The sequence below is a fragment of the Vulpes vulpes genome, chromosome 13, assembly GCF_048418805.1.
Source record: "Vulpes vulpes isolate BD-2025 chromosome 13, VulVul3, whole genome shotgun sequence".
In the NCBI taxonomy this organism is placed as follows: domain Eukaryota; kingdom Metazoa; phylum Chordata; class Mammalia; order Carnivora; family Canidae; genus Vulpes; species Vulpes vulpes.
The window spans coordinates 10,202,829-10,227,968 of NC_132792.1; the positions used below are offsets into that span (position 1 = coordinate 10,202,829).

Below are 25,140 nucleotides of genomic sequence, written 5' to 3' on the forward strand. Positions count from 1 at the left end.
GGGCATTCTTGACATTATAATTCACCTGCCATACAGTTTACTCCTTGAAAATGTACCAATCAGTGGCTTTTAGTGTATTCACAGAATTGTGCAGCCATGACCATGGTGAGTTTTAGAACATTTTCATTACTCCCCACCCTAACCACTGGTGTACTTCCTGGTCTCTGTGGATTTGCCTATTCTACCTATTTCCTATGAACAGGATAATATAATATGTGGCCCTTTGTGTCTGACATCTCTTAATAATAAGCTTGCTCAGGTGCCCTGTGTAGCTCAGTCCCTTTAAGCATCTGTCTTGGGCTCAGGTCATGATCCCAGGGTCCTGGGATCAAGCCTTGTCTGGCTCCCTACTCAGCAGGAAACCTACTTTTCCCTTTCCTTCTGCTGCTCCCCCCAGCTTGTGTGCACACTCTCTCTGTCAAATAAATTAATAAAATATTAAAAAAAATAAAAAAATAAAATATTTTAAAAGATAAGCTTGCTCAATTTTAGACATTCTTCATGAACTTATACCAGGGAAGATGAGGATTTAGGGTCCCCTTGGCTCTGCACCACACGCAGGTCCCATCACAGTTATGACTATGTGAACACTTCTCAGCTATTAATAAGCCATAATTATTTCCCTTTCCTGTAGGACTTTTGTTTCTCATTGTCATTTTTTGTTTATTTTTCCTTCTATCTTCAGTGTGTTTGTATCTAATTAAAATCCAAACTGCCAGTTCCTTAAGTCTTGTATTAAATACCTCAGAATTGAGGTATTCTATCAATTTCCTCTTCTGGAGAAATCTCCCCCAAAGCCTTCCTCTTTGCTCAGATGGGGACTACTTGCCCTCTGGCCCCCATACTGTCATCCTGGGCATCCCCCTGTCTCTGTTCTACACTAAATCTTGTTTTCTCTGTAGCCAATATCTTCCTCTTGGGTCTCTCTCATTTTACTGTATCACATTGTCTCATAGCTTTCTGGAAAATGGAACATAGACAGTAATTTAAAAAAATCTGCCTGAAAATGCCCTTTATTCTACCTTCAAATTGATGTAGACTTCTAGTTAGAGATAATTTTCCATCAAAATGTAGGAAGTCCTTGTTCCATTGCTTCTAGTTTGTTGTGTGGTTGTAATTTAAAGTTATTATTATTTATTTTTTTTTAAGAGACCGAGAGAGGCAGGGGAGAGGCAGAGGGAGAGAGAGAATTTCACGTAGGCTCCCTGCCCAGTGCAGAGCTGGAGGCCAGGCCAGAGACTGAGCCACCCAGATACCCACTTAAAAGTTATTCTTTCATTTTGGTCTTTTGTAAATAAACTTTGTACTTTTCCCTGGATTTTTACTTTGTCCTGCATGTTCTGAAACATCACCCAAATGTGTTTTGGTATGGGCCCGTTTTCATCCATTTGTGTCAAGTATGTGATGGGCTCTTTAAATCTGGAAACTCATATTCTGGTTATGGAATATTTTATTGAATTATTTTGTTGTTGATTTCCTTTCCATTTGTGTGTGTGTTCTCTTTTTATTTTGAGAACTTTTTTTTTTTTAAAGATTTTATTTATTCATGAGAGACACAGAAAGAGGCAGAGACATAGGCAGAGAGAGAAGTAGGCTCCATGCAGGGACCCCGATGCGGACTCGATCCCAGGTCTCCAGGACCACGCCTTGGGCCGAAGGCAGGCACTAAGCCGCTGAGCCATCCAGGATCCCTGAGAACTTGTTTTAACCAGCTGTTAGGCCTCCTAAGCTACTCTTCTCAAGTTCTTATTTTTTCTTTCTTATTTTTCATCTTATGACTTTTTACTCTACTTTTTGGGAAAAATTCCTCAACGTTACCCTCTGATCCTTCTATTGGGCTTTTGTTATATTAGTTTTAATTTCTAAGACATCTTATTTTGTTCTCTCAATGTTTCTTTATTTTTTAAGCTTTTATTTATTTATTTGAGAGAGAAAGAGAACGTGTGTGCACAAGTAGGGGGGAGGAGCCAAGGCAGAGGGAGAAGCAAACTCCCCACAGAGCAGGGAGCCCAATGTGGGGCTCCATCCCAAGATCCTGGGATCATGACCTGAGCCAAAGGCAGACACTTAGCCAAATGAGCCACCCAGGTGCCCCTCACTGTTCCTTTTAAAACAGCTCAAAAAAGCATAATTTGGAAAAGTCACACATAATGATCAGTACACAGTTATAATTTTGAGGGAGCTAATTTTATTTTAAAGATTTTAAAAATGTATTTGAGAGAGAGAGAGCACGAGCTAGGGAGGGGGACAGAGAAGCGGACTTCTTACTGAGTAGGCAACCCAATGCAGGACTGGATCTTAAGACCCTGAGATCATGACCTGAGCTGAAGGCAAATGCTTAACTGACTGAGCCACCCAAGCACCCCCTCCCCGCCTTTTTAGAGAGTTTTTTTTTTTTGAAGCAATTCCAGACATACAAAATGTTTCAAGAATTGAAAAAAAAAAAGAGAAAAAGCCCAGCGACTGAGGAATGGATATAGATATGGTACATATATGATGTACTACTACTTAGCCATCAAAAAAATGAAATCTTGCTATTTGCAACAACATGGTTGGGACTAGAAGATACAATGCTAAGTAAAATAAGTCAATCAGAGAGACAATTATCATACGATCTCACTCATGTGGTATTTAAGAAACAAAACAGGATCAGAGAGGAAGAGAGGAAAAAATAAAACAAGATGAAATCGGAGAGTGAGACAAACCATAAGAGACTCTTAATCATAGGAAATAAACTGAGGGTTGCTGGAGGGGTGGAGGGTGGGGAGACGGGGTAACAGTGATGGACAAGGGTATTGGATGTAATGAGCACTGGCTGTTGTATGCAGCTGATGAATCACTAACTTCTACTTCTGAAACCAATACTACATTATATGTTAATTAAATTTAAATGAAAAAAAAGAAGAAAACCTCTTGTTTTTAAAATCTGATATCTGTCTCTCTACCCATTCATTAGTCCCCTTATTTTATGATGCATTTTAAAAAAGATTTTATTTATTTACTCATTAGAGACAGGCAGAGACATAGGCAGAGGGAGAAGCAGGCTCCCCCTGGGGAGCCCGATGTGGGACTTGATCCCAGGACCCCAGGATCACGCCCTGAGCTAAAGGCAGATGCTCAACCACTGAGCCAGCCAGGCGTCCTTATGATGTATTTCAAAGTAAGTTGCTGATATCAGTACGCCTCACCCCAAACAATTCATATTGTTACTGGAGTTTAATATTGGTTTACGTTGTTTTGGAGTAGCATTGCTGTACAGCGAAGTGCTCACATCTTTAGATACTATTTGATGAGTTTTGACAAATGCATGAATCTTCATCAAGGTACAGATCTTTCTGTCATTTCAGAACATTCCCTCAAGTCTACTGACTCCTGGCTGTGTCTGACCTAGAGTGGCAGAAGTTGTGGTCCTAAGTCCTCTGAGCTCACCAGGGACACTTCCAGTATAGACTGGTAGGGCCTGGCCTCTCTGACTGCCTGCTAGCTGCTGCAGCATGGAAAGGGTCGCATACAGGGCAGACAGGGGCTGCTTGACTTCCAGATCCCAGGTTGACCTGGGACTATTCAGCTCCATATTCAGGCCACACTCCTGCAGCAGGCCATAGGTGATGGCCAGACCTTCACCCTGGAGTGGGGCAAGGAGCTCAGGTTTGAGGGTGAAGGGGATGTTCCAAGGGTATTTGAAGTTGGGCTCCAGGATGCTCCTTACCTAGAATAAACAGCATCCCACGTTACAGGTTAGCATTTGAGGTCGGGAAGAGAAAATTGGTCCCAAGAGGGTCATTCAGGGTAACTGAAAAGGACAAAAGCTTTGGAGTCAAGTGGACCAGGAGTCATATCCAGGTCATATCCTGTGATCAGTGTGAGTGTGGACACGCAATTGGAAAATGCTGAGCATTGGCTTTTCAGCTGCTAAACAGTTATACTAACGTTTCCCTTGTAGAATAGTGGCATCTGGAGTAGGATATGTATTCATGTGCGCACATGTGTGCAATGTGTGTGTACATATATATGGATGTCTGCCCACACATATGTATTTACATATACGTATGTGGAGAAAGGGAGAGCAATTCTCAAATGGTAACTGCTTAAATAAAGCAGGGATATGACTCAGAGCCCTTGGGTTCCCAGACCTGGGTTCACTATATAGCTCTTTTAGAACTGTGGGGGCCCCCCCTGCAGGGGTTGCCATGGAAATGGAGACCCTCCTGAGATAGACTCACACCCGCTGGGACTGTTCTCCAGAGGCAGTTGCAGCCAGGGATTTCCCAGTTGCCACACAAAATCCCATCTCCCTTCCTGGCAGAAACCTCCATCATGATCTCTTTTTTTCATCAGAGCCATTCTTAACTCTGATTTTCTCACCCTCCTTCCTGGATGTTGGCCCCTGGGGATTTCTCACCAGCTCCTGCTGCTGGAGGAGGATCCTCTTCTTCATGGACTGGGCCAGCAGATTGTGTTGGGTATCACTCAGCACTGGGAACAGGGGGACATTTGGAGAAAGAGAGGGATGAAGAGTCAGATTTTCCTCTCCCCGCTGTGAACTAGGAGACCTCCTGAGAGGGGAACGCTGAGGCAGGCAAATAAACCATTGGACATGGAAGTCAATTTCCCTGTACTAAGTCCTCCTCCTATTCTTGGGATGGTCTCCAGGATGCTACATAACATGGTCCAGAGGAAGGGATTCTGAGGCTGGAGCCTGGAATCATCCACCCACAATGATCTGTTGGATGTACTTGGGCAGATCACTTTCTAAACCTAAGGCTGGTTCTCTGTTAATGCAGCAAATTTATCTCCCTAAGCCCTCCAGACTTTGGAGAGAGCTGATATGTGAGGATAAAGATCATGGTATTTGAAGGGTTTTGGAGAGGTGGCATCTAATCCATGGCTTTCAGGAGGTCTGCAGGCCAAACCTTTGACTTTCCTACATTTCTCCCAAATCACTCTTACCTATTATGGCTTCGAGGAGGTAAATGATGGAGGATCTTCCCTGGATCCATAGATGTCTTGTGTCCTCTTGTGTCTCATTTAGGATTTCGCCACCAAAGCCATCCAAAGGATCAAAGGTGTCCCCATCCAGCTGTAGGAGACTGGTAGTATTGGTAATATGATACTACTACTACTACTACTACTACTACTACTACTGCTACTACTACTACTACTACTACTACTACTACTACTACTACAACTAGTATTGTTAAGTAATTTTGCCTGTGTCTTCTAAGTATGTAAGTCATTGATGAAGCTGTAAGGGTCAGTGCACTTTACTTGCCCCAAGGGATTTGGCCCTGTTGTGCCTGGGGCCAGTGTCCTGGATCTCTGATATCCTACTCTTTCCCCTGGCATTGTCCCATTTCCTTTTCGCCCATGTGCATTGGTAGCAGTATCGCCTAAACCTGCCCCCTTTACCACTTTTGATCAGCCCTCAGTAGCTGTAGGAACCCCTCACCCTGTCCATAAGTTCCAGCAAAGCCTTTTGATTCCCAAGCGTGTTCAGGATATTACGGAATATGGCATCCTGAGTGTCCTTTGAGAGCTCGTCCAGGGCCTCCACTTCCTGGAAAATCTCTTCATGTAGTTGCTTGAAATCTTCTCTCAGGAATCAGCATCAACCAGAAAATGGGTACAATTCTTTGATTAGAACATTCCTGCAACGATCAGCCCTCTCCCACCAGTGTGAGCCCTTTTATCAACTAAAGCATCTCTGTGGATGGCACATTTGATCTCCAGAAATAGTTAAAATAACAGACTAGCAAATAGACAATCCTAATGCTATGAGATGAGGGGGGTTTAGAATACAGGGAGCAGAGATGGAGATTCTGGACAGGGGTCATGGGAAGTGGAAGAAAATGACTAGGTGCTCATTACTGGGACATATCTGACATAACGTGGATTCTAATACTGGGCTCTGGGAAATAAGGATCTCAAGTGCTCTGGGTTTACATCTGTTAAATGGGGATGTTAAGAGGATTCAGTTGAGTTTATGTATATAAAATGCTTGGGGGATCCCTGGGTGGCGCAGCGGTTTGGAGCCTGCCTTTGGCCCAGGGCGCGATCCTGGAGACCCGGGATCGAATCCCACGTCGGGCTCCCAGTGCATGGAGCCTGCTTCTCCCTCTGCCTATGTCTCTGCCTCTCTCATTCTCTCTCTCTCTCTCTCTCTCTCTCTCTCTCTGTGACTATCATAAATAAATAAAAATTAAAAAAAATTAAATAAAATGCTTGGGGTAGTTCTGGGTACACGTGAGCTATCCTTATCATGTAATTCTCCCTGTATTGTCTATGTCCATACAGAATTAACCAAGGAACGGATTCAGGGGCTCTCTGCTTCTCCTAGCAGATGTCAGGTGACCTCAAGATGATCCGCTAAGTGAGGGGCCACCAGAATGGAGGCTGCAGTGACAACAAGCATTTCTGTTTGGTTCACCTGCTATGTCCCCGTTGCTCAGAATAATGCCTGTTGCCCAGCTCTTTTTTTTTTTTAAAAGATTTTATTTGTTTATTCATGAGAGACAGAGTGAGGCAGAGACATAGGCAGAGGGAAAAGCAGGTTCCCTGCAAATCCCTCCCTTATCTCCTGATACGAGACTTGATCCCAGGACCCTGGGATCACGATCTGAGCCAAAGGCAGATGCTCAACCACTGGGCCTCCCAGGTTCCTCGCCCAGTAAGTTCTTAATAAATGTTTGTTGCAGGCGTGCACAGATGAATAAAAGAATGAATAAGTGGAGCTGACCAAAGCGTATATTTGGACATAGAGCTCAGTTTTCTGAGTCGCATGGAAACTCCAATTTGGGTTCTCAGGTTTGTAGTTTCCTATCCTAGAGGCCTCTTAATTCCCTCTTAATAAGCACTCACCTTGCCTAAAAGGTTCCTGTGTTCTTCCTGGAAAGAGAATCACAAGTGATCATCTCTTTTCTCATGCTCAAATATGCTTTTCAGACACTTTGGAGGGTTCTGTCCTCTTACCACTTCCTCTTGTTAAACTTCCTGCCCCAACCTGGGTCAATCCCTCCACCCCCTTGGCCTTCCTGGACCTTTCCTATTCCATAAAAACTAGGACCAGGCCCTGGGGGCAGTGGTGGCAAAGGCCCAGGGCAATCTGCCCTGGTCACCAGATGAGTGCAGGATGGGATCCTTATCCTTACCTCCAGCAAACACATATTCACCTCTTAGGGGGATGAAACCACTGTTGATGGTGCCTGAAAGAGAAATTACATTCCCCATCCAATAGTTAACTTCTGAAACCATTTGGTTTCTCTGACCTTCTTTTTTTCTCTGACCTTCTGTCCTGACTTCCCTGACTCCCTCCTTTCCTTCTACTCCTGCCCTTTGCCCAGAGGTCAGATCCTCCCGCCTTAGGTAAGGACAGCAGAGGCAATCACGTGGGGCTCTTGTGCAAGGTGGTGTCATGGAGGATCCAGTCCCACTTTACTGGCTCAAAAATCACCCACTCACTTGGAAGTGATTTCAACTGCATGTGCAGTTTCTCTGGAAAGAAAGAGAAGTGAAAAAAAAAAAAAAAGAGAGAAGTGTTTACTCACAAAGGTTTACTCTCCTCTCCCGCTGCCCTAACCCTACGGTTCTCCCTCCTCTTCTTACCCCCGCCCCTGGATTTCTTACCTCTTCCCGCTACTTCAGGTGACTTGGTGCCTAGGCATATGGAGACCCAGGCAGCACCCCCACAACCCTATCTCAGTGGCTAGGGGCCGGTGCCAAGGTCAAAGGCAGGGGAGAGTAGGAGGCAGTGAAGGAGACTGGCTGGAAAGGTTTCCCTATGGGTCTGTGGGGGCTGAGCCCAATGCACGGCTCTTACTAGCATCCAAAGGGGGTCAGTGTTCAGCAGGGTCTGCGTGTAGGCAGAGAACCTGCCCAGCTCTGGAGCTCACCTTCTGGAAAGGTCTTCTCCTTGTCATCATCTGAGATGAGAATATCTGGATGGGAAGAAGTCAGGCCAGGAGAGCTAAGGTTATTCCTGTTGGACTCTTTCATATTCCTGCACCTGCAGCCCCAGTCTTCCTCACCCAGGCCGGGCATGGCAGGTTTTCTCAGCGTGGCCTGAGGACCCCTCCCGTCATAGGCACCTGTGATGCTGGCTAAAACTCAGAACCCCAGACCTGATTCTGTATCTTCGGAATTCAATTTTCTGAAGAGGACCCTGGAGCCTGCCTTTTGACCAAGCACCTCGGTTGATCACTGTGCTCTCTGAGATTGGACAACTGGCTCTGTAAGGTAGAGGTAATTGGCTCTGTCCTCCTTTCTTTGGGTAGGATTGTCTGTTTGTTGCCGTTTGTCCTCTCCCCTGAGCTCTCCTCCCTCACCTGTGTGCCCCCAATCCTGCCCTCTTCCTGAGTGATTTCATAGCTGCATATTAGAAATGTGCTGAGACAAGATGTTGCAGTGAGGATACTGTAGAGAGTAGTGGGTGAGTGAGTATATGTGTGCATGTGCATGTGTGTGAGTGTGTGTGTGCTGGGGGCCTGGGGCTAGCAAGGGAGGGAGAGGTGCAGATAAAACCCTGCATTATGCTCTTAGGGCATTAGGTCTGCAGTTTTGTTTGGGATCCTGCTGGTGTCTCATGGGCTCTGACCTCAGGTTATGGGGTCTCCCAGGTAAGCTGCTGAGAGTGGCTTGAGTGAGTCCTTGAATGAATACAGGTGGTGGGATTGGGGTGCACTTTGCTCAGTGCTAAGGTCACCTCTGCACTGGGCCCCTTTCCACATGGGAGACTCTGTCTCCTCATAGCAGCATTCCAGGCTGTGCTGGGAGGGGGCCATGGGTAGTGGGATATGTGTGTGACCCCAGAGCTGGGAAATGTCCTCAGCCTTCTCCATGAATGGGCAGAGCAGTGGGTGGAAGCATGCTGATGCTCCTTCCCTCTCGTTTCTTTTCTGAGGAGAAGCAGATTCCCTCTCCCCATCTGCCTCTTTCAGCCTCTGCTTACCCCAGCCATTCTCCTTAAAAACCAGCTGCTTCCTCTTGTAGGCCATCACTGTGCCCTGTGGCAGAATCAGTCTCTTCTCTCTCACTTTTAGACCCTCTCCCTGGCCTCGACCCTGGGGAGAGAAAGCAAACAATATGCCCCATATGCATGTGATTTTAAAACTTAGGTAGATCTAGAAAGCTCATAATCAAAGAACACACCAGCCCCCTGATCTCACCCTCTGTTGGTCCTGATTTCCAGGTTCTGCTCTTTTCCTTCTTGGTTCAGTATTTACCTTTATATTTCTCATTTTCATGATTATTTTGCAGTGATTTGATTTTTTTCCTCCCAGAATGAAGTATATTCAGTTATTTTCTCCTTTGGATGATGAGGATTTCATTGTCCTACTCTTCTCTGCCCCACCTCCACTCCTCCTAAAATGTTCATGTCCCAATATCTAAGTTAATACTCATTGTTTACTGTTGGGGAGACTGCTTCTCCTCACTCCAGATCTTTCTTTTAGCAGTTAATTCCTATGAACCTGGGAAACTGGCCTCCTGTTGGTCTTTCCAACTGGGAGCATATGCTTCAGGTCTTACCTTTTTGAATTATTTCCTGGATACTTTTCCCTATTTTACTGTGTTAGTCTGTTTTCCATTTCTCTCCTGGACTAACTCTCTAAATTTTAAAATTAATCTTTCCCTCTCTTTTTGCTTACTTTTTTTGGGGGAAAATTTGATTTTATCTTTTGACTTTTCTATTTAAAAAAAAAAATTAGACTCTTGGTTTCTGATTTGGCATGTAGAAAGCTTGGAAGTTATCATTCTGTCCTAAAATCAAGTAAAAAGCTGAATAAACTTTACTGAGTATATCAGAGTTTTCCAGAAAAACAGAACCAGTAGGCTGTCTGTCTGTCTATATATTTATCTACCTAAAGGGATTTATTGTAAGGGATCTGCTCATGCAATTATAAAAGTTGAAAAGTCCCAAGATGTGCAGGCACAGGAGAACTAATGGTATAGTTCTAGTCTGAATCTAAGGGCTAAAGAACTGAGAGAGCCCATGGTGTATTGTCATAGTGCAAATCTGAGTCTGATGTCAGAAGAACAGTGTCCCAGATGAGAGATACTCAGGCAGAGAGTGAAGTCTCTCTCCGCCTTTAGTTTTATTCAGACCTTGAGTGGATTGGATGAGGACCACTTAGACTGGGGAAAATAATCTGCTTTACCGGTCCACCCATTTAAATCTCATTCAGAAACCCCCTCCCAAACACACCCAGAGTAACACTGAAACAAATATCTGGGCACCCCATGGGGCAGTCACATTGGCAACATAAAATTAACCATCATATTGAATAGTAATGACTATATTCTAGAGACCTGATAGTCAAAATGTATTATAGTGGACTTTTAGGTAGGTGTTGTATTTAATTTTATGTATGAAGGAACCCTATCTCAGAACCATGAATACCATTCTCAGGCAGCCTAGTGAGTAAATAGCTTCCCCAGATTTCAGCCCTATTATTTGAATGTCCTGGAGAATCAAATACTACCTAAGAGAATCAAGTGCAAACCAATGGCATGGGAAACTCTGATGCAGCCAGGAGCTGGGGGGTGATATGTAAACTGTTTAACAGCATCACAGCTCAAGAGCCCATGCTTAGATTGGCACTGGCTGTGAACAGCTGGGATGGCAGCCGGACACACAGCTGGGCAGTTGCCCTATGCAAAATGCCATAGGGTGTTCTTCTCCTGTCCTCACAAAACCCAGTCCACCCATCTGAACAGGTGGCAAAACAGCTGAACATGGAAATAATCCTCCAAGCTGGAGTTGAGTTTTGTTTCAGACTTGTCCACTGGGTGGTGTCGTGTCCTCCTCTAGGGCTCATTCACAGATCTTGGGAAAGTTAGTGCACATCTCAGTTTTTGTTTTGTCCTGGTTTTTTAGTTCCTAAGTCTCTTAGGTGAGGACATATTACATATAAAATAGATTGGATATAAAATGTCCATTATGACACATACACACTTTATATGTCCCTGAATCATGGTTCATGTTGACTAAATACTTGATAAACTTGTGTTTAAACCGTTTTTAAAAAAATGTGGATATTATAAATTAGGTGCATCAGATGTGCTCAAAGATATTTAATCTCAATCCAGAAAACGTTCTAGTCAGGGTATCACAGTATTTAGGATCTTTGAACTGCTAAGGTTTTGTACTGTGTGGTCCCTTGTTTCTTGCAGCCATAGAGCTGCACATGCATGTAGTAGAGCGGCCATACTTTCAGAGTATCCAGGATCCATCATGTATCCAAAGCAAATATAATCATTGCAAATAGTTAAATTTCTTTTCATTTTATCAATATTGAATAATCTCATATATATTAAAATACTAAAGTGACCACATCAGAATATACCCTCAGGTCAGGAGTCAGGATTTCTCAGCACATGAGAAGTGGGAAATGCTGACCCATTCATTACACCCCCAAAGACTGGTCCTAATAGGATGCAGAGCCCCTGGGAAGTGAGGCAGGGCTGGCTGGGCTCTTTGTGTTCCCAACCCACTTCAGGACAACCGTGTACCTTGAAGAAAGTATCAAAAGGGAGAAAGCAGCTTCCCCAAACATTCACACTTCTGTTGTCATAAAGCACAGTAGTGTTGGTCAGTTCCACGGTGTCTGTCACCACATAGAGATTATCCTGTCTGTCCCGGCACTTCACCAGAAATAGCAGCTCCGGATCTTGCACTTTCCTGGGGTAGGTGGGAAGAGAAAGGTCATAGTGGAAACGGGATGCTTTCTTAGGTTATTCTAGATTACTCTTCTAGGAACCTGGATGGGGTACAGTGCATCTGGAAGATACTGGCTTACAGGCTAGGTTACTTAGGGCACCAGAACGTCTCTGATATGCACAATGGAAGACCCCCCATTCTCTGACAGGGGTATGGGTGTGGCAGTATGCATCCCGTGCGATGAAAGGTAGGTGCATTTTCCAGAATTATTTTGGTCCTGTTAGGGTAGTTTTCCACTAGTAACTAGGGCCTCTCAGCAGAAGGAGACTGGACGTAGATGAGTCCAGGTGATTGAGAACAGGGCTTAGAAAGCCCTGTAGTCAAAGCTGGCCTCACATCCCCCATGTGCCCTTGTGGAGCAGGGGGATAGAGCATGCTGAAGCAGGGCTGATGCTGGATTATTTTCCATGAGCACAGGTGGGCTTTATGGGCTGACTGTCCTTAGTAGGTGGGTTGGATGGGGAAGGTCTGCAGTGCTGAAGACAACAGTCTATCCCCATTTCAGTTGAGACTCAAGTCAGATTCTATCCCAGGCCCCGCTGGGCTTGGTGCCCTGGTGTGCAGAATACTGAGAGATCCTTAAATTCTCCTTTCACTGCAGGCAGTACTGGGCATCCAGTGGGGGCTTTCCTGCTGCCCTTGGAGACAAATGCAGACTTCTTACCAGGCATCCGAGGAGTGTGTCATCTGACCCCTACTTACCTCCTAAGCTTTGAATCACTTTCATCCTCATTGACTAAGGTTTGGCCTCCCTGGCCTCCCCCTGGCCTTGGAATCATCATCCAGCTCTTCCATGCCCCAGGACCTCTAAACCCTCATTTGAACCCCTTTCCTCCTGCTCCTCCTTGCTTCCATCATTCTTTGGGGTCTGAGCTCAGCTGTTAGTGCCACAGAGAAACCTAACCAACCACCAGCAGTGTCTCTTTCTCTTTGTCCTGTTTATTCCTTATCTCAGAGCTCCTATCATGATCTGCAAGTGCCTTCCCAGCTGAACACATTATATGCCCACATCCCATTTATTAGAAATAGCCAACTGCTCCCCCTCAATGCCTCCATATTTAAAGGTTTGACCTCAGGCTTACTTATTTCTCTCAGACCTAGCAATTAAAATGTATCCTAGAAATTGCCTCTTTCCCTACTGAAATACTGAGAATTCTTTTTTTGTTTCTTTCTGAGCAGTGTAAGAATCTGAGATACTCTTTTGCACCATAAGCAGTCTTTGCAAATGTTATTTTTAATAAGGGCCTTGTAAGAACCCAGGGAAACAAAAATTGTCCAATACCTTATAAAAGTAACTTTTAGTCTCTAAAAGGACTGTGATTTTTTAACTCCTTGCTTACCTAACAATGTGTTTTGCCTTTGTAAACACACTATTTAAGATGATTTAAGAAGTTGTCTGTTAAGCACTTAGAGGATCATTTGATACCTACCTTTGCCCATGTCCCCTATACATGGAGATAAGTGGAATCCCAGGACACTGCTGCATACTTTATTTATTAATCACAGAGAGTTTCAGATTCTTTGTCTCACCTAAATTAATACTTTTTAAATTTATTATTATTATTTTTAAAAAATTTTATTTATTCATTCATGAGAGACACACACAGAGAGAGAGAGGCAGAGACACAGGCAGAGGGAGAAGCAGGCTCCATGCAGGGAGCCCGATGTGGGACTCCATCTGGGGACTCTAGGGTCACGCCCTGGGCCAAAGGTGGCGCTAAACTGCTGAGCCATTCAGGGATCCCTAAATTTATTTTTTATTTCCTGCTTCCTCACTCCCTGGTCTTTGCCTGTCCACACTGAATATAAGTGGCTTGGGGTAGAGATTTTTATTGGTCTTGTCATTATTCTATTCCCAGCACATGACAGCACAGTTATGGGTAATTACTGTTTTTTTTTTTAAGATTTTATTTATTTATTCATGAGACACACACACACACACACACAGAGAGAGAGAGAGAGAGAGAGAGAGAGAGGCAGAGACATAGGCAGAGGGAGAAGCAGGCTCCAAGCAAGGAGCTGGATGTGGGATTCGATCCTGGGACTCCAGATCATACCCTGAGCCAAAAGCAGATGCCCAACTGCTGAGCCACCCAGGCATCCCAGTAATTACTGTTTCATTCAATATATACCAGATAACTAATAACTATTAGTTGAGTGAATGAATGAATACCCAAGAAGAATAGTATGGTCTGAGATGTCATTTTCTGCACTCTTGAGCCTAGCAGTAAAGCCCGCGAGGTGCCTTTTGGCACATGAGGAGAGTTCAAGGGCCTCATTGACCAGTTCTTTCCTGTCCCATGGCCTCACCTCTTTTGAAGGTCTTTCCATTTATGGGGTGGGATGGTAACAGCCTGAAACTGAAGGGAGGATCCATGGAACACAGTAGCTTTCCCTGACACATTCATTTCTAGCCCAGCGGTCACATTGGCAGAAACCTGTCCCTGCTGGACCACAGTGTCACTGAAGATAAACGGTCCCATGACAGCAGTTTCTGGGGACAGAAAAGATGACATTAGGTTCAGCCAAGAATTTGCTCCAGAATGGTTGGGAAACCGAATGGAAATCGAATGGCTGAGTCCTGTGTTGCCCTGACCCTCCAATTCATTTACATTTCTCAGTTGAGAAGCTATCACATCAATGGTTAATTTTTTTTCCTTTAAAGATGTATTTATTTGAGAGAGAGAGAGAGCGGGTAGAGGGTCGGGGCAGGGGGAGAGAGAATCCTTAAGCAGACTCCTCACTGAGCATGTAGCCCAACAGGGGGTGGGGGTGGTGGGTGCCTTGGTCTCATGATCCTGAGATCATGACCTGAGCCAAAATCAAGAATTAGATGCTCAACAAACTGAGCCACCCAGGTGCCCCTCAGTTAATATATTAAGTATAAATTATTGCTGATGGCAAATGTTTAAATCAGCCTAGGGGTCGGATAACAGGATAGCATCCCAAACCCTAAGCTGTGGTGACATCATGTGTGCACTGGTACAGGGAATCCACAATGTCATCTTTCCTCTGTAGCACGCACAGCCTCTAGTCCCAGGAGGCAGCACCCTGGAGCAGAAAATGTTAAGCTTATGGACCCAGACAGATCTGAGTTTGGATTCTAATTTTACTAGTTCCTGGGTGTATCACCTGGAACAGATTATTTTATAAGTTTCAATTCACAGTTCTGTAAGTGGGGATAATGTCCCTGACTTAAGAAGCTATCCTAAGTATTAGATGAACTAATAAATGCCTGCGTCCTGATATTAGATTTTTTTTAAAGATTTTATTTATTTATTCATAGACAGAGAGAGAGAGAGGCAGAGACACAGGCAGAGGGAGAGGGAGAAGCAGGCTCCATGCAGGGAGCCCATTATGGGACTCGATCCCCGGTCTCCAGGATCACACCCCAGGCTGCGGGCGGCGCCAAACCGCTGCGCCACCAGGGCTGCCCATGATATTAGATTTTTAAGTATTGTAGCTTCTTGCCCAGTGCCTTTTGGCAAAACCAACCCTGATGTTGACCCATGTGGGTGCCTAAGGGATCCTTGTATGCTGCACTGCCTGTGAGCACATGTGTTTTCTACTCCTTGCCCCCTTGCCCTTGTTGACAATACCGGGAACTGAAGAACTTGGCTCCAGGAAGTCCATGAGGGTGTATTCGGCTGGAATGTCAGGTTGTTCCCAGAAGGGTGAGCGCTTCTTCCTCTTCTGTAATATTGCCAGCTGACGGAATTGGTTGGCATTCGACAGGCATCTCATGGGCCTCAGGTCTTTGTCTCCAAGCTCTCTGACCAAGTTCTTGCTAATACTCTCAAAGAGGGAGGGCATGTTTCTAGGAACAGGTAGAAGGGGAGTCCAAAATTCAGTTGAGAGGGGAAGCTCCCACGGAGCTTGATATTTTTCCTAAAGAAAGGGCAAATATATGAGATTAACTTTGGTCTTAACTTAGAATGGTGACTAGATCATAATTTTCTCAACTTTGGTATTCTAAACACAGCCTAGGCTTTGGAGGAAAGCACTGTTGTGAAATTCATTGCTCTTTGGACTAGAATAGAAAAGCCTGACAGAATCAAGGGGTCAATGGCACCTGGTTCAGGTGTTAGAAGTGGCAAAGAGAAGAATTTCCCCTCCGAAGGACACCTATATGTGTGTTCCTTTGCCTCTGTAGATAAGATTAAGACAGCCAAGTTGTACAATTTGTATATACCAACTGGAGAAGGGCTTTATATAGGCTTTGTGAATTGTCTAAGTGTAGTGGTGCAAAACTCATGCCCTTGAAGATTTTATAGAATCTTGCTGTGATTGATATAGGACAAGAGAATCACTTTCATGAAGATGGGCTGAAATGGTAAAATAATAAACCCAGAAGCCTATATTGTGCTGGATAGGCCAAGAATCACTAGAAATATAGTAAAGTCAATCCTTCTGCTAGGTGTCAGGAAATTGAATGGGTAGTCATCATCTTGGATGATGCTGTCATGCTTCATAAACATTTTCAATGTCAACAACATGAGAAAAGAACCCAGGATCCCCACTAGTCATGGTATAAGAAACAAAGACCAGTGCTTAAGAGGAGAGAGATGATTCCTAGGGAAATCGATCCTCTGTAAATTGACTTGTTCATTTATTTTATTTTATTTTTTAAAGATTTAATTTATTTATTCATGAGGGACAGAGAGAGAGAGAGAGAGAGAGAGAGAGAGAGAGAGAGAAGCAGAGGGAGAAGCAGGCTCCATTCCATACAGGGAGCCTGATGTGGGACTCGATCCCAGGTCTCCAGGACCACACCCTGGGCTGAAGGCAGCGCTAAACCACTGAGCCACCCCGGCTGCCCGACTTGTTCATTTCTTTATTTACTCATTCATTTAGCAAATTTTTAACAAGCACCTATTATATGCTAGGCCCTGTGCTGGAATTGGCAATACCATGGTGAAAAAAAAAAAGAAATGGTCTCAGATCCATTGAGGCAGTCTAGTGAGAAAGGCAGGTATTTACCAAGCGATCTCATTAATAAATACATGTGCACATATAAATCATGATTAGATCCATAAAGGAGAGGTATTTGATGCTCTCAGAATCTATGATAGATAGATTTTCCTTGTTCTTTGGTCAGGGTAGTTGGGAGGTCAGGGAAGTCTTTCTTAAGGGAGTAATTATTCAACTGAGATATTAGACAGTAGAAGTTAGCTAAAATAAGAAGGGAAGAAAGAGGACCCTCAGTGGAATAAACAGCATGTACAAAGGCCTTGTGATGAGAGACAGTTTGGTCCATTCTAGAAAAGCACAGAAGCCAGTATGGCTGGAGTGGAAGAAGTGGTGGAATGGGTAGGAGATGATGCTCAGGAAGTAGATGGCAGTCAGGTGGTACTGTTCTTTAGAGGTTATTTTGAGTCTTTGATCATTCTTCTAAGAGCAAAACAAAATCTAATGAATAGATAATTGTAATAAGGGGAGTGATTAATGTAAAAATGGGTCCCTGGTTGGATGTAACTCTGGCCGGTCAATAGTAAAACCACTTTGGAGTAAAACAGACTCAACATAGCCCCACAGAAGACACAAAGTGCTGTGTAAGACACCATCTCACAGTCCAAAAATAGAAAACACACGTGGGAGCAAATCACCCTTAGTGGAGCTCAATAGACACAACATTCATCAGGATTAGACCTACAGAATGGCATAAAATTGAATACTCTGATAGAGACTATAGGAGAAGTATGTGTAAAATATTAAAAACATAAATAAAGAAACAAAACACCAGAAAAGAACAAGGTAACATAAAAAGTGACCAGGCAAAGGTATCTGGGGGGCTCAGTGGGTTAAGCCTCTGACTCTTGATTTTTGGCTCAGGTCATGATCTCAGGGTCATGAGGTCCAGCCCTGTGTTGGGCTCTGTGCTCAGCAGAAAGTCTGCTTCTTTCCTCTCCCTTTCCCTCCGCTCTCCCCCCTCTAAACTAGATAAATAAATAAATCTTTAAAAAAAGGTGACCAGGCAAATTGGAAAAAAGATTCAAAAGGAGATTTTAAGATGAAAAATAGTTGTTGATAATAGCTTGGTGAATTAGACAAATAGTTGACTAGACCTAGCTTAAGTGAGAATTAGGAACTAGAAGGTGGATTTTAGGAACTTTACCATAATTCATCAGAGAACTATAAAGAGAAAATAGTATAGAGCTAGTAAGACCTATGGAGGACATAATGATAAAGTGAAACACACACATATATGTGTATATACATACATGCACACATGTATATGGAAGATGTGTGCATATATATGAAAGAATGGAAAGAATGGGAGTAAAGCGATAGTCTAGATGCAATAGGCAAAACTAGTCAAACCCACAGCTAATCAGATATTACTGTGAAATAGTAAAGATAAGAAGATCTTAAAAATCTCTAAGCAATAGGTGAATCATCTATAAAGGAATGCCTATTATATAGAACAGAGAATTTTCAAATTGCAACTAATAGACACCAGAAGAAAAGAGAACATTTTAAAGTACTAAGAGAAAATAACTTTCCACCAAAAATTCTTAGTTCAGCTAAACTACCAGGCCAATATTAATGCAGAATAAATACATTTTTCAGACAGACAAAAAAAATGGAAGGCTGTATCAATAATTAAATTAACTCTCTGACAATAGTGATGTTGTTAAGGTGGAGTGACATTGAAGTTCTAAAGCTAGGAGTGAAATACAGGAAGGAAGTGTGAGCAAGAAGTTGGTAAACAAGTGCATAAATCTAAACAAGTATTGCATCAAGTATTACATAAAAATTATATTTATACTAACTTGGCAGCAGAAAACAAGGTGAAACCGAAATTCTAGATTATAATAATATAGAAGTCATGGAAAAGGAAGTCAGAATTAAAATATTAAATATCTTTGTATTTTTTGACAAGGAAGTCAGTTTTACATTTTGTTAAATCCAATATGTATTTCTAAATTTAGGGATAACCAGTAAATAAGTAGAAATTGAATATTTAACTTCTAGACCAGGAGAGGGGGGGAAAACGAGTAAAGAAAACGTATCAAATCCAATAAAACAAAAAGAAGAGGAAGAAAAAGCAGGGAAAATAGAAAGTTCAAATGAAGTGGTAGAAATAAATCAAAATGTACAGTAAATGGAGTAAATATAATAGATTAACTCTTCCTCACTCAAGAATCAGAGGTTGTTGGATTACATTAAAAAAACCAAAATGTAGAAGTACACTCTATAGACAAAAGACATATTTAGAACACTACAATTAGTAAATAAAAACTAAAAGAATGGAAGAATAAAAATCAGGTAAGTACCACAATAAAACCTGTATGTATATATTCATATATTAGTAAACATTATGGGGGTAGAATGAGATCACTTTATAATAACAAGAACATGTAGTAATAATTCAAACCATGAGTGAACCTCATAAAGCACGAAAACATATAAACAAGTGTTGTTAGACAAAGAGGTCAATAAATGATGGATCAGGTATAAAAATATAGGAGATACTCATAGAAGATATGAACAATGCAGTTATCAAATTTGATTGAATAGATATATATAAAACTCTGTTTACCCCTTACAAAGAGACTAATTCTTTTCACACACACATCCATCATTAAGCAAAAATGAAGAAATATGAAGAATCAGTCTTATCTAGATTACATTTTTATCACAATGCCATTAAATTAATTAATTAATTTATTTATTTATAGTTTTTTCTGCTTGATAAATTAAAAAAAATTATTTATTTGAGAGAGACAGAGAGAAAGCACTACAGGGTGAGGGGTCGAGGAAGAAGCCGAGAGCCTGATGCGAGGCTTGATCCTAGGACCCCAGGAACATGACCCAAGCTGAAGGTAGATGCCCAACCAACTGAGCCACCCAGGTGCCCTTTAACAAAAATTTATTGAGAATTCCTGTATTGGTGGTTATCACCTCCCAACCTGGAGGGAAGAACCAACACTGTAGGAAATCAATCACTCAGAAATCACACTGTCCCAACATCTCTGGCCAACACAGGGATGAGCAAAATCATTCTCCCTAAAATTGGTCAGGCTTTATTCATCCAAGAAGGGTTGGGAGGACAGATACAGAAGGGACCATCACATGATACTGGACCATCACATGAGCCCAAGTTGGCTCCTTAAAAAACCAGAGAGAAACAGATTCACTTCTCTGGGGGTGGAGTTCCTGGTCACCAGGCTCATTTCTTGCCCTAGTTAAGGCTGTCATTGCCCCTGGTAAAACTTTCATCTTGTAGGTTCAGGACAAGTTTGTCAGCAGGGAGATAGATATGGTTCTGTGATACACAATGCCAAGTAAGTATATGAAAAAGTGCTCAACATCAGTAATCAACAGGGATACACAAATCAAAAGCACAATGAGATGTCATCTCACACCTGGTGAAATGGCTATTATCAAAAAGATTAAGAGGCACCTGGCTGGCTCAGTCAGTTGAGCATTTGACTCTTGATTTCAGCTCAGGTCTTGATCTCAGGATTGTGAGATTGAGCACTGCTTTGGGTTCCTCGCTCAGCATGGGGCCTGCTTGGGATTCTCTGTCTACCTCTTCCTCTGCCCTCCTTCCCCTCCCCCACCGATTGTACTCTCTCTCTCTGAAAAAAAAAAGACAAAAATAACAAGTGTTATTTTAACAAGTGAAGATATGGAGAAATTGGGATTCTTGCGTACCATTGGTGGGAATGTAAACTAGTATAGCCATTATGGAAGACAGTATAGAAGTTCCTCAAAAAATTAAAAAATAGAATTACCATAAAACTCAGCAATCTCTTGGGACGCCTGGGTGGCTCAGCGGCTGAGCGTCTGCCTTTGGCTCAGGTCGTGACCCCAGGGTTCAGGGATCGAGTTCCGCATCGGGCTCCCTGCATGGAGCCTGCTTCTCCCTCTGCCTGTGTCTCTGCCTCCCTCTCTGTGTGTGTCTCTCATGAATAAATAAAATATATTAAAAAAAACCCAGCAATTTCACTTCTGGGCATATATTTGAAGGAAATGAAACAGTATCTCAAAGAGCTATCTATATTCTCAAGTTCATTGCAGCATTATTCATAATAGCCAAGATATGGAAACAACCTAAATGTCCATCGATGGTTGAATGAATGAAGAAGATGTGAAATTCACACACACACACACACACACACACACACACACACACTGAAGTATTTTTTTCAGCCTTAAAAAAAAAAATGAAATTCTGCTATTTGCAACAACATGGATAATCTGGAGGACGTTATGCCGAGTAAAAACCAGACACAGAAAGATAAATACTGCAATATCTCACACGTGAAATCTAAAATAGCCACACTTAACAGAAGCAGGGAGTAGGATAGTGGTGGTCAGGGGCTAGAGGAAGGAGGAAATGGGGTGATGTTGATCTAAGGGTTCAAAGTTTTCATTATACTAGATGAAAACCTCCTGGAGATCCAATGTACAGCATGGTGACTACAGTTAATATCATATTCTGTACTTGAAATTTGCTAAGGGGATAGATCTTAAATGTTCTCACCCCACACGCAGAAAGATAATTATGTGAGGTGATGGATATGCTTATTAGCTTGGTTGTAGTGATCATTTCACAATGTATATCAAAATATCAAATTGTGTACCTTAAACCTATACAATTTTTGTCAGTTATACCTGAGTCAAGCTGCAAAAAAGGATAAAAAAGACTCATAAAAAAACCCACAAGAACCCCTACTCCCCCAGACAGTTATACAGATTGGGGCTTAGAGCTGAGACCTGCCCTGGAGATGTAAATGAATTATCTGTGTATAGGTGGAAGTTGAAACCAGTGTACTGTAAATTAAGATGTAACTGAATATTTAATATAAGAGCTGGATAGGGGAAAATGCAAAGTGCATCTTGCCAACCACAAATCAGCAAATAGAAATAGGGTTTCCCAGCTATATAGAATTCAGCTTTTGAATATTTATGAAATATTTATTGGTTGAATGGAAACAGAATTTTCAAAAGTTCCTATAAAATCCTTGATATGACCTTCAGTTCTATCCAGTGTAAGTCATAGAAGAGATCAGTGGACGACAAAGTAATGGGAATAAAATATTTTCTGAGAATGGACCTCAATAAAGGTGTATCAAAGGTACATCCCTTAGCCTTACCCGCTGGCATGTTATTATCAGGAATTCTCATGGGACTCGATCTCGGGTCTCCAGGATCACGCCCTGGGCCAATGGCAGGCGCTAAATTGCTGAGCCACCCCAGGATCCCCGGAATTCTCTTTTATTAAGGAGACCTTTAGAAAGAAGTCCTACCTGCTTTTGGGGCAAAATTATGCCAAAAGCAAAACAAAGCCCCCTGTTCATTCCATGAACTCATCCTGAACATTTCTGTCTCTGACCATAATAATTTTATTCATCCTCTGACCCTCAGTTAGAACTTACCAGATTGTAGGGGAGCCTGGGTGGCTTAGTTGGTTAAGTGTCTGCCTTCAGCTCAGATCACGATGCCGGGGTTCTGGGATCAAGCCCCGCATTGGGCTACCCCCTCAGTAGAAAGCCTGCTTCTCCCTCTCCCTCCAGCAACTCCTGCTGGTGCTCTCTCTCTTGCTCTGCGTCAAACAAATAAATCTTAAAAAACAAAACAAAACAAAACAAGCCCCCAAAAGAAAAAAACAACTTACCAGATTGTGTATTGTCTTGTAGAGAAAGATTCCAGTTGAGTTGGGCTCCTTGCAATCTCTGGATCTCCTGATATTAAGCAGAATGCGTCAGATTTCAGAGACCAGATAAATGTGATTTTGCTCACTGTTTCTTTTCTTTTCTTTTTTTTTTTTTTCACCAATTATAGGTCCCTGCTTCAATTTCTAATGCAATATCCCAGAAAAAAACCAGCATATGATGGGCCCTCTTCTCTTTCAGGAGGCCAGCCAGATGTGGAACTTACTCTGGATCACATAATCTTAGCTTTCCAGTCCTTCTTCTTATATATCTGCTAGGTGAGGAGGGTACTTTATAAAGAAAGTTCTTCGGAACCCACACCCATTTCTTACTAACAGAACTGGCTGACCAAGTTTTGATTTATGGTTTCACAGTCATTGTGGATGGAATAAGTTTTTGGCTCATATTTTGTCTTAAGTGTGCTATATGTAAACTGTAAATGTGCTAGATGTAAAAACTGTGCTATATGTAAATACTCTTGAGTTATTTAGAAAGGTAGAAAAACAGTTCAGAAAGAGGGAGTGGCGGGTGCAAGTGCCAGGGCCCTAGGGAGAGCCTCTGAACTGCCTCGATGTGGAGCTCTGTACAACAGGAATTTTTAAAACACCTCCTGTATGTCAGGTAGTAGGCATATATTATGGAGTCCAACATTACAACAACCTTTATTTTAAAGATAAATTAAAAGACTTTCAAAGAGGACAAAAACAACTTGCCCCAAACCCATTTTCTTCCTGGTGACTCTCTGTTGACTTAAGGATTAGATGAGATGCTGTGGGAGGGGAAAATTCTAAGAACAGGAAGGCTGCACCTGCAAGTTTTTGTCATATACGGGAACAGAGGCTCACAAAGACAACATTCCTTTAGGTTCACAGGATTTTACAACGCATTTATATCGCTTTTTTGTTCCTTTTAATATTCATAGAAGTCCCACATCCACCTTTCTCCATCTTGGGAGTCTTGATACTCAACTCCGTTCGGGACACACCTCACCGCATGACACCACCAGACCAAAAGATTTGCCAAACCTCAGTTTTACTTTCTGTAATTTGCTTTTTAGGAACAACAGGCTTGTCATGTAGGATTTGGATAATATGGACCACTCTTTGACACACCAGCATTCCAAGGGATGGGCTTGCTGTTGGCTCTTCTAGAAGCTGAAGGAAAGTAACTTAGCTTTTTGGGAAGAGTTATGTGAGGCCCGTGAACCCTGAGTTGTTTTTCTGGTTCTTTTTTTCCAAATACGGTTTAGAACCAAGATCGAACCGATGGTCTTACTCAACCCTCCCTGTTCTCTCCCAGAGCCTGGAGCCTACACACTCCCCAGGCAGGTGGGAAAGTCCAGCAGGTAGCAGCAGTGAAGCCTCCCTGATCCTCCCGGGCTGGGAACATCCTTTTGCCGGGGTGGTGGCAATCTTGAAAAGCATGAGAAAAAGCTCCAGATTCCTTCTTAAAAGAATCTCAAGTGTTCTCATTCCTTCAGCAGCCCTGCTTCACTCCTACCACACCTCACAATAGGATTCTTGGATTTTTGCACATAATCATTGGGAAGCTCTTAGCCCAGGAATTAGAGGCCAAGAGTGAGTGATGTCGATTTACTTAAGGTCACATGTGGAACCTGAAGTAGTGGCCCTTGCACGGCACAGGGTATTATCTTCAAAATTCTCCATTAGTTACTCTTCCTGCTTATTTAGCCTTTCTCATAGGTTTTCATGCAGATCTCTTCTCTCCTCCTCTCCTCCTCCTCTTCTCTTCCTCCTCTCTTGTCTCCTCTTCTCCTCCCCCCTCCTTCCCATCTCTTCCTCCTGCTGCTATAAACATTGGGTGAGGTGCCCCTTCAGATCACTACATTTGTTATCTTTGGGGTGAATACCCAATAATGCAATTGCTGGGCCATAGGGCAGCTCTATTTTTAACTTTCTGAGGAATCGCCACACTGTTTTCCAGAGTGGCTGCACAAGTTTGCATTCCCACCAGCAGTGTAAGAAGGTTCCCCTTTCTCCATATCTATGCCAACATTTGTTGTTTCTTGTCTTGTTAATTTTCCCCATTCTCACTGGTGTGAGGTGGTATCTCCTTGTAGTTTTGATTTGTATTTCCCTGAGGGCCAGTGATGTGGAGCATTTTCTCATGTGCCTGTTGGCCATGTGTAGGTCTTCTTTTCATTTCGCCACTCCTTTTGTAGATGTGGGCTCTGCCTTCAACACAGACCAGGACCCAATCACTTCCCATCTCACTGCCTGTGCCAGCACCCTGGCCTCATCCCCCATCAGCTGTCACTAGGGTCACCGCAGTCCCTCCTAACCAGACTCCCTACTTCTGCTCCTACTGCCTTACTATGTCTGTCTGTGGACAACACAACAAAGACTGGCATCTTTTCCAAAGACGTGTCCCACTTGTCACCCTTGAGCTCACTCCCCTCCGACAGCTGCCAGTCCCACTTCAAGTAAAAACCAAGTCCTAACCGTGTGCAAGAAGGGCCTGCCCCCACCTGCCCTCCCTGCCTGGTGAATTCACTCAGGCACTGCGCCTGGGCTGGCGCTGGGTACTTCTTCCTGTAGGATCTCTGCTCTTCCTCTTTCCTCCTTTCCCCAGACAGCCACATATTCACATCCTCTCCACATTCTTCCAGTTCCAGTCTTTGTTCAAATGTCACGTTCCAGTGAGGCCTTCACTTTCTCCTTGCAAACACTGCCCCCACTTCCACCACCACCACCATGAATTTTTAACATGTACCTAACTTCCTTTCAGGCCCTTCTGCTGATG

General features: G+C 43.1%; 1 protein-coding gene across 1 annotated transcript; it reads right to left on the reverse strand.

Annotated features, from left to right (window-relative positions):
• Window positions 1-2,977: 2,977 nt before the first annotated feature.
• Window positions 2,978-22,484, reverse strand: GSDMC (gasdermin C). The gene is made up of 13 exons (XM_072733653.1): window positions 22,341-22,484; window positions 22,102-22,268; window positions 15,313-15,601; window positions 14,024-14,207; window positions 11,506-11,674; window positions 8,951-9,056; window positions 7,890-7,934; window positions 7,149-7,202; window positions 6,859-6,885; window positions 5,450-5,589; window positions 4,951-5,080; window positions 4,403-4,476; window positions 2,978-3,709 (listed from the first exon to the last, which is right to left on the reverse strand). The coding sequence occupies exons 3-13, from the start codon at window positions 15,524-15,526 to the stop codon at window positions 3,344-3,346; spliced, it is 1,509 nt and encodes a 502-aa protein (XP_072589754.1). The 5' UTR covers window positions 15,527-15,601; window positions 22,102-22,268; window positions 22,341-22,484; the 3' UTR covers window positions 2,978-3,343.
• Between the last annotated feature and the right edge of the window lie 2,656 nt (window positions 22,485-25,140).

Excerpts from the sequence above, each read along its gene's own strand:
- GSDMC (XM_072733653.1), bottom strand. The coding sequence starts at position 15,526 with ATGCCCTCCCTCTTTGAGAGTATTAGCAAGAACTTGGTCAGAGAGCTT. Across the intron at positions 6,886-7,148 it reads TGAATATGTGTTTGCTGGAG|GAAGAACACAGGAACCTTTT; the intron begins GTAAGGATAAGG and ends TTCTCTTTCCAG. Across the intron at positions 5,590-6,858 it reads ACAGGAACCTTTTAGGCAAG|ATTTCAAGCAACTACATGAA; the intron begins GTGAGTGCTTAT and ends TCCTGAGAGAAG.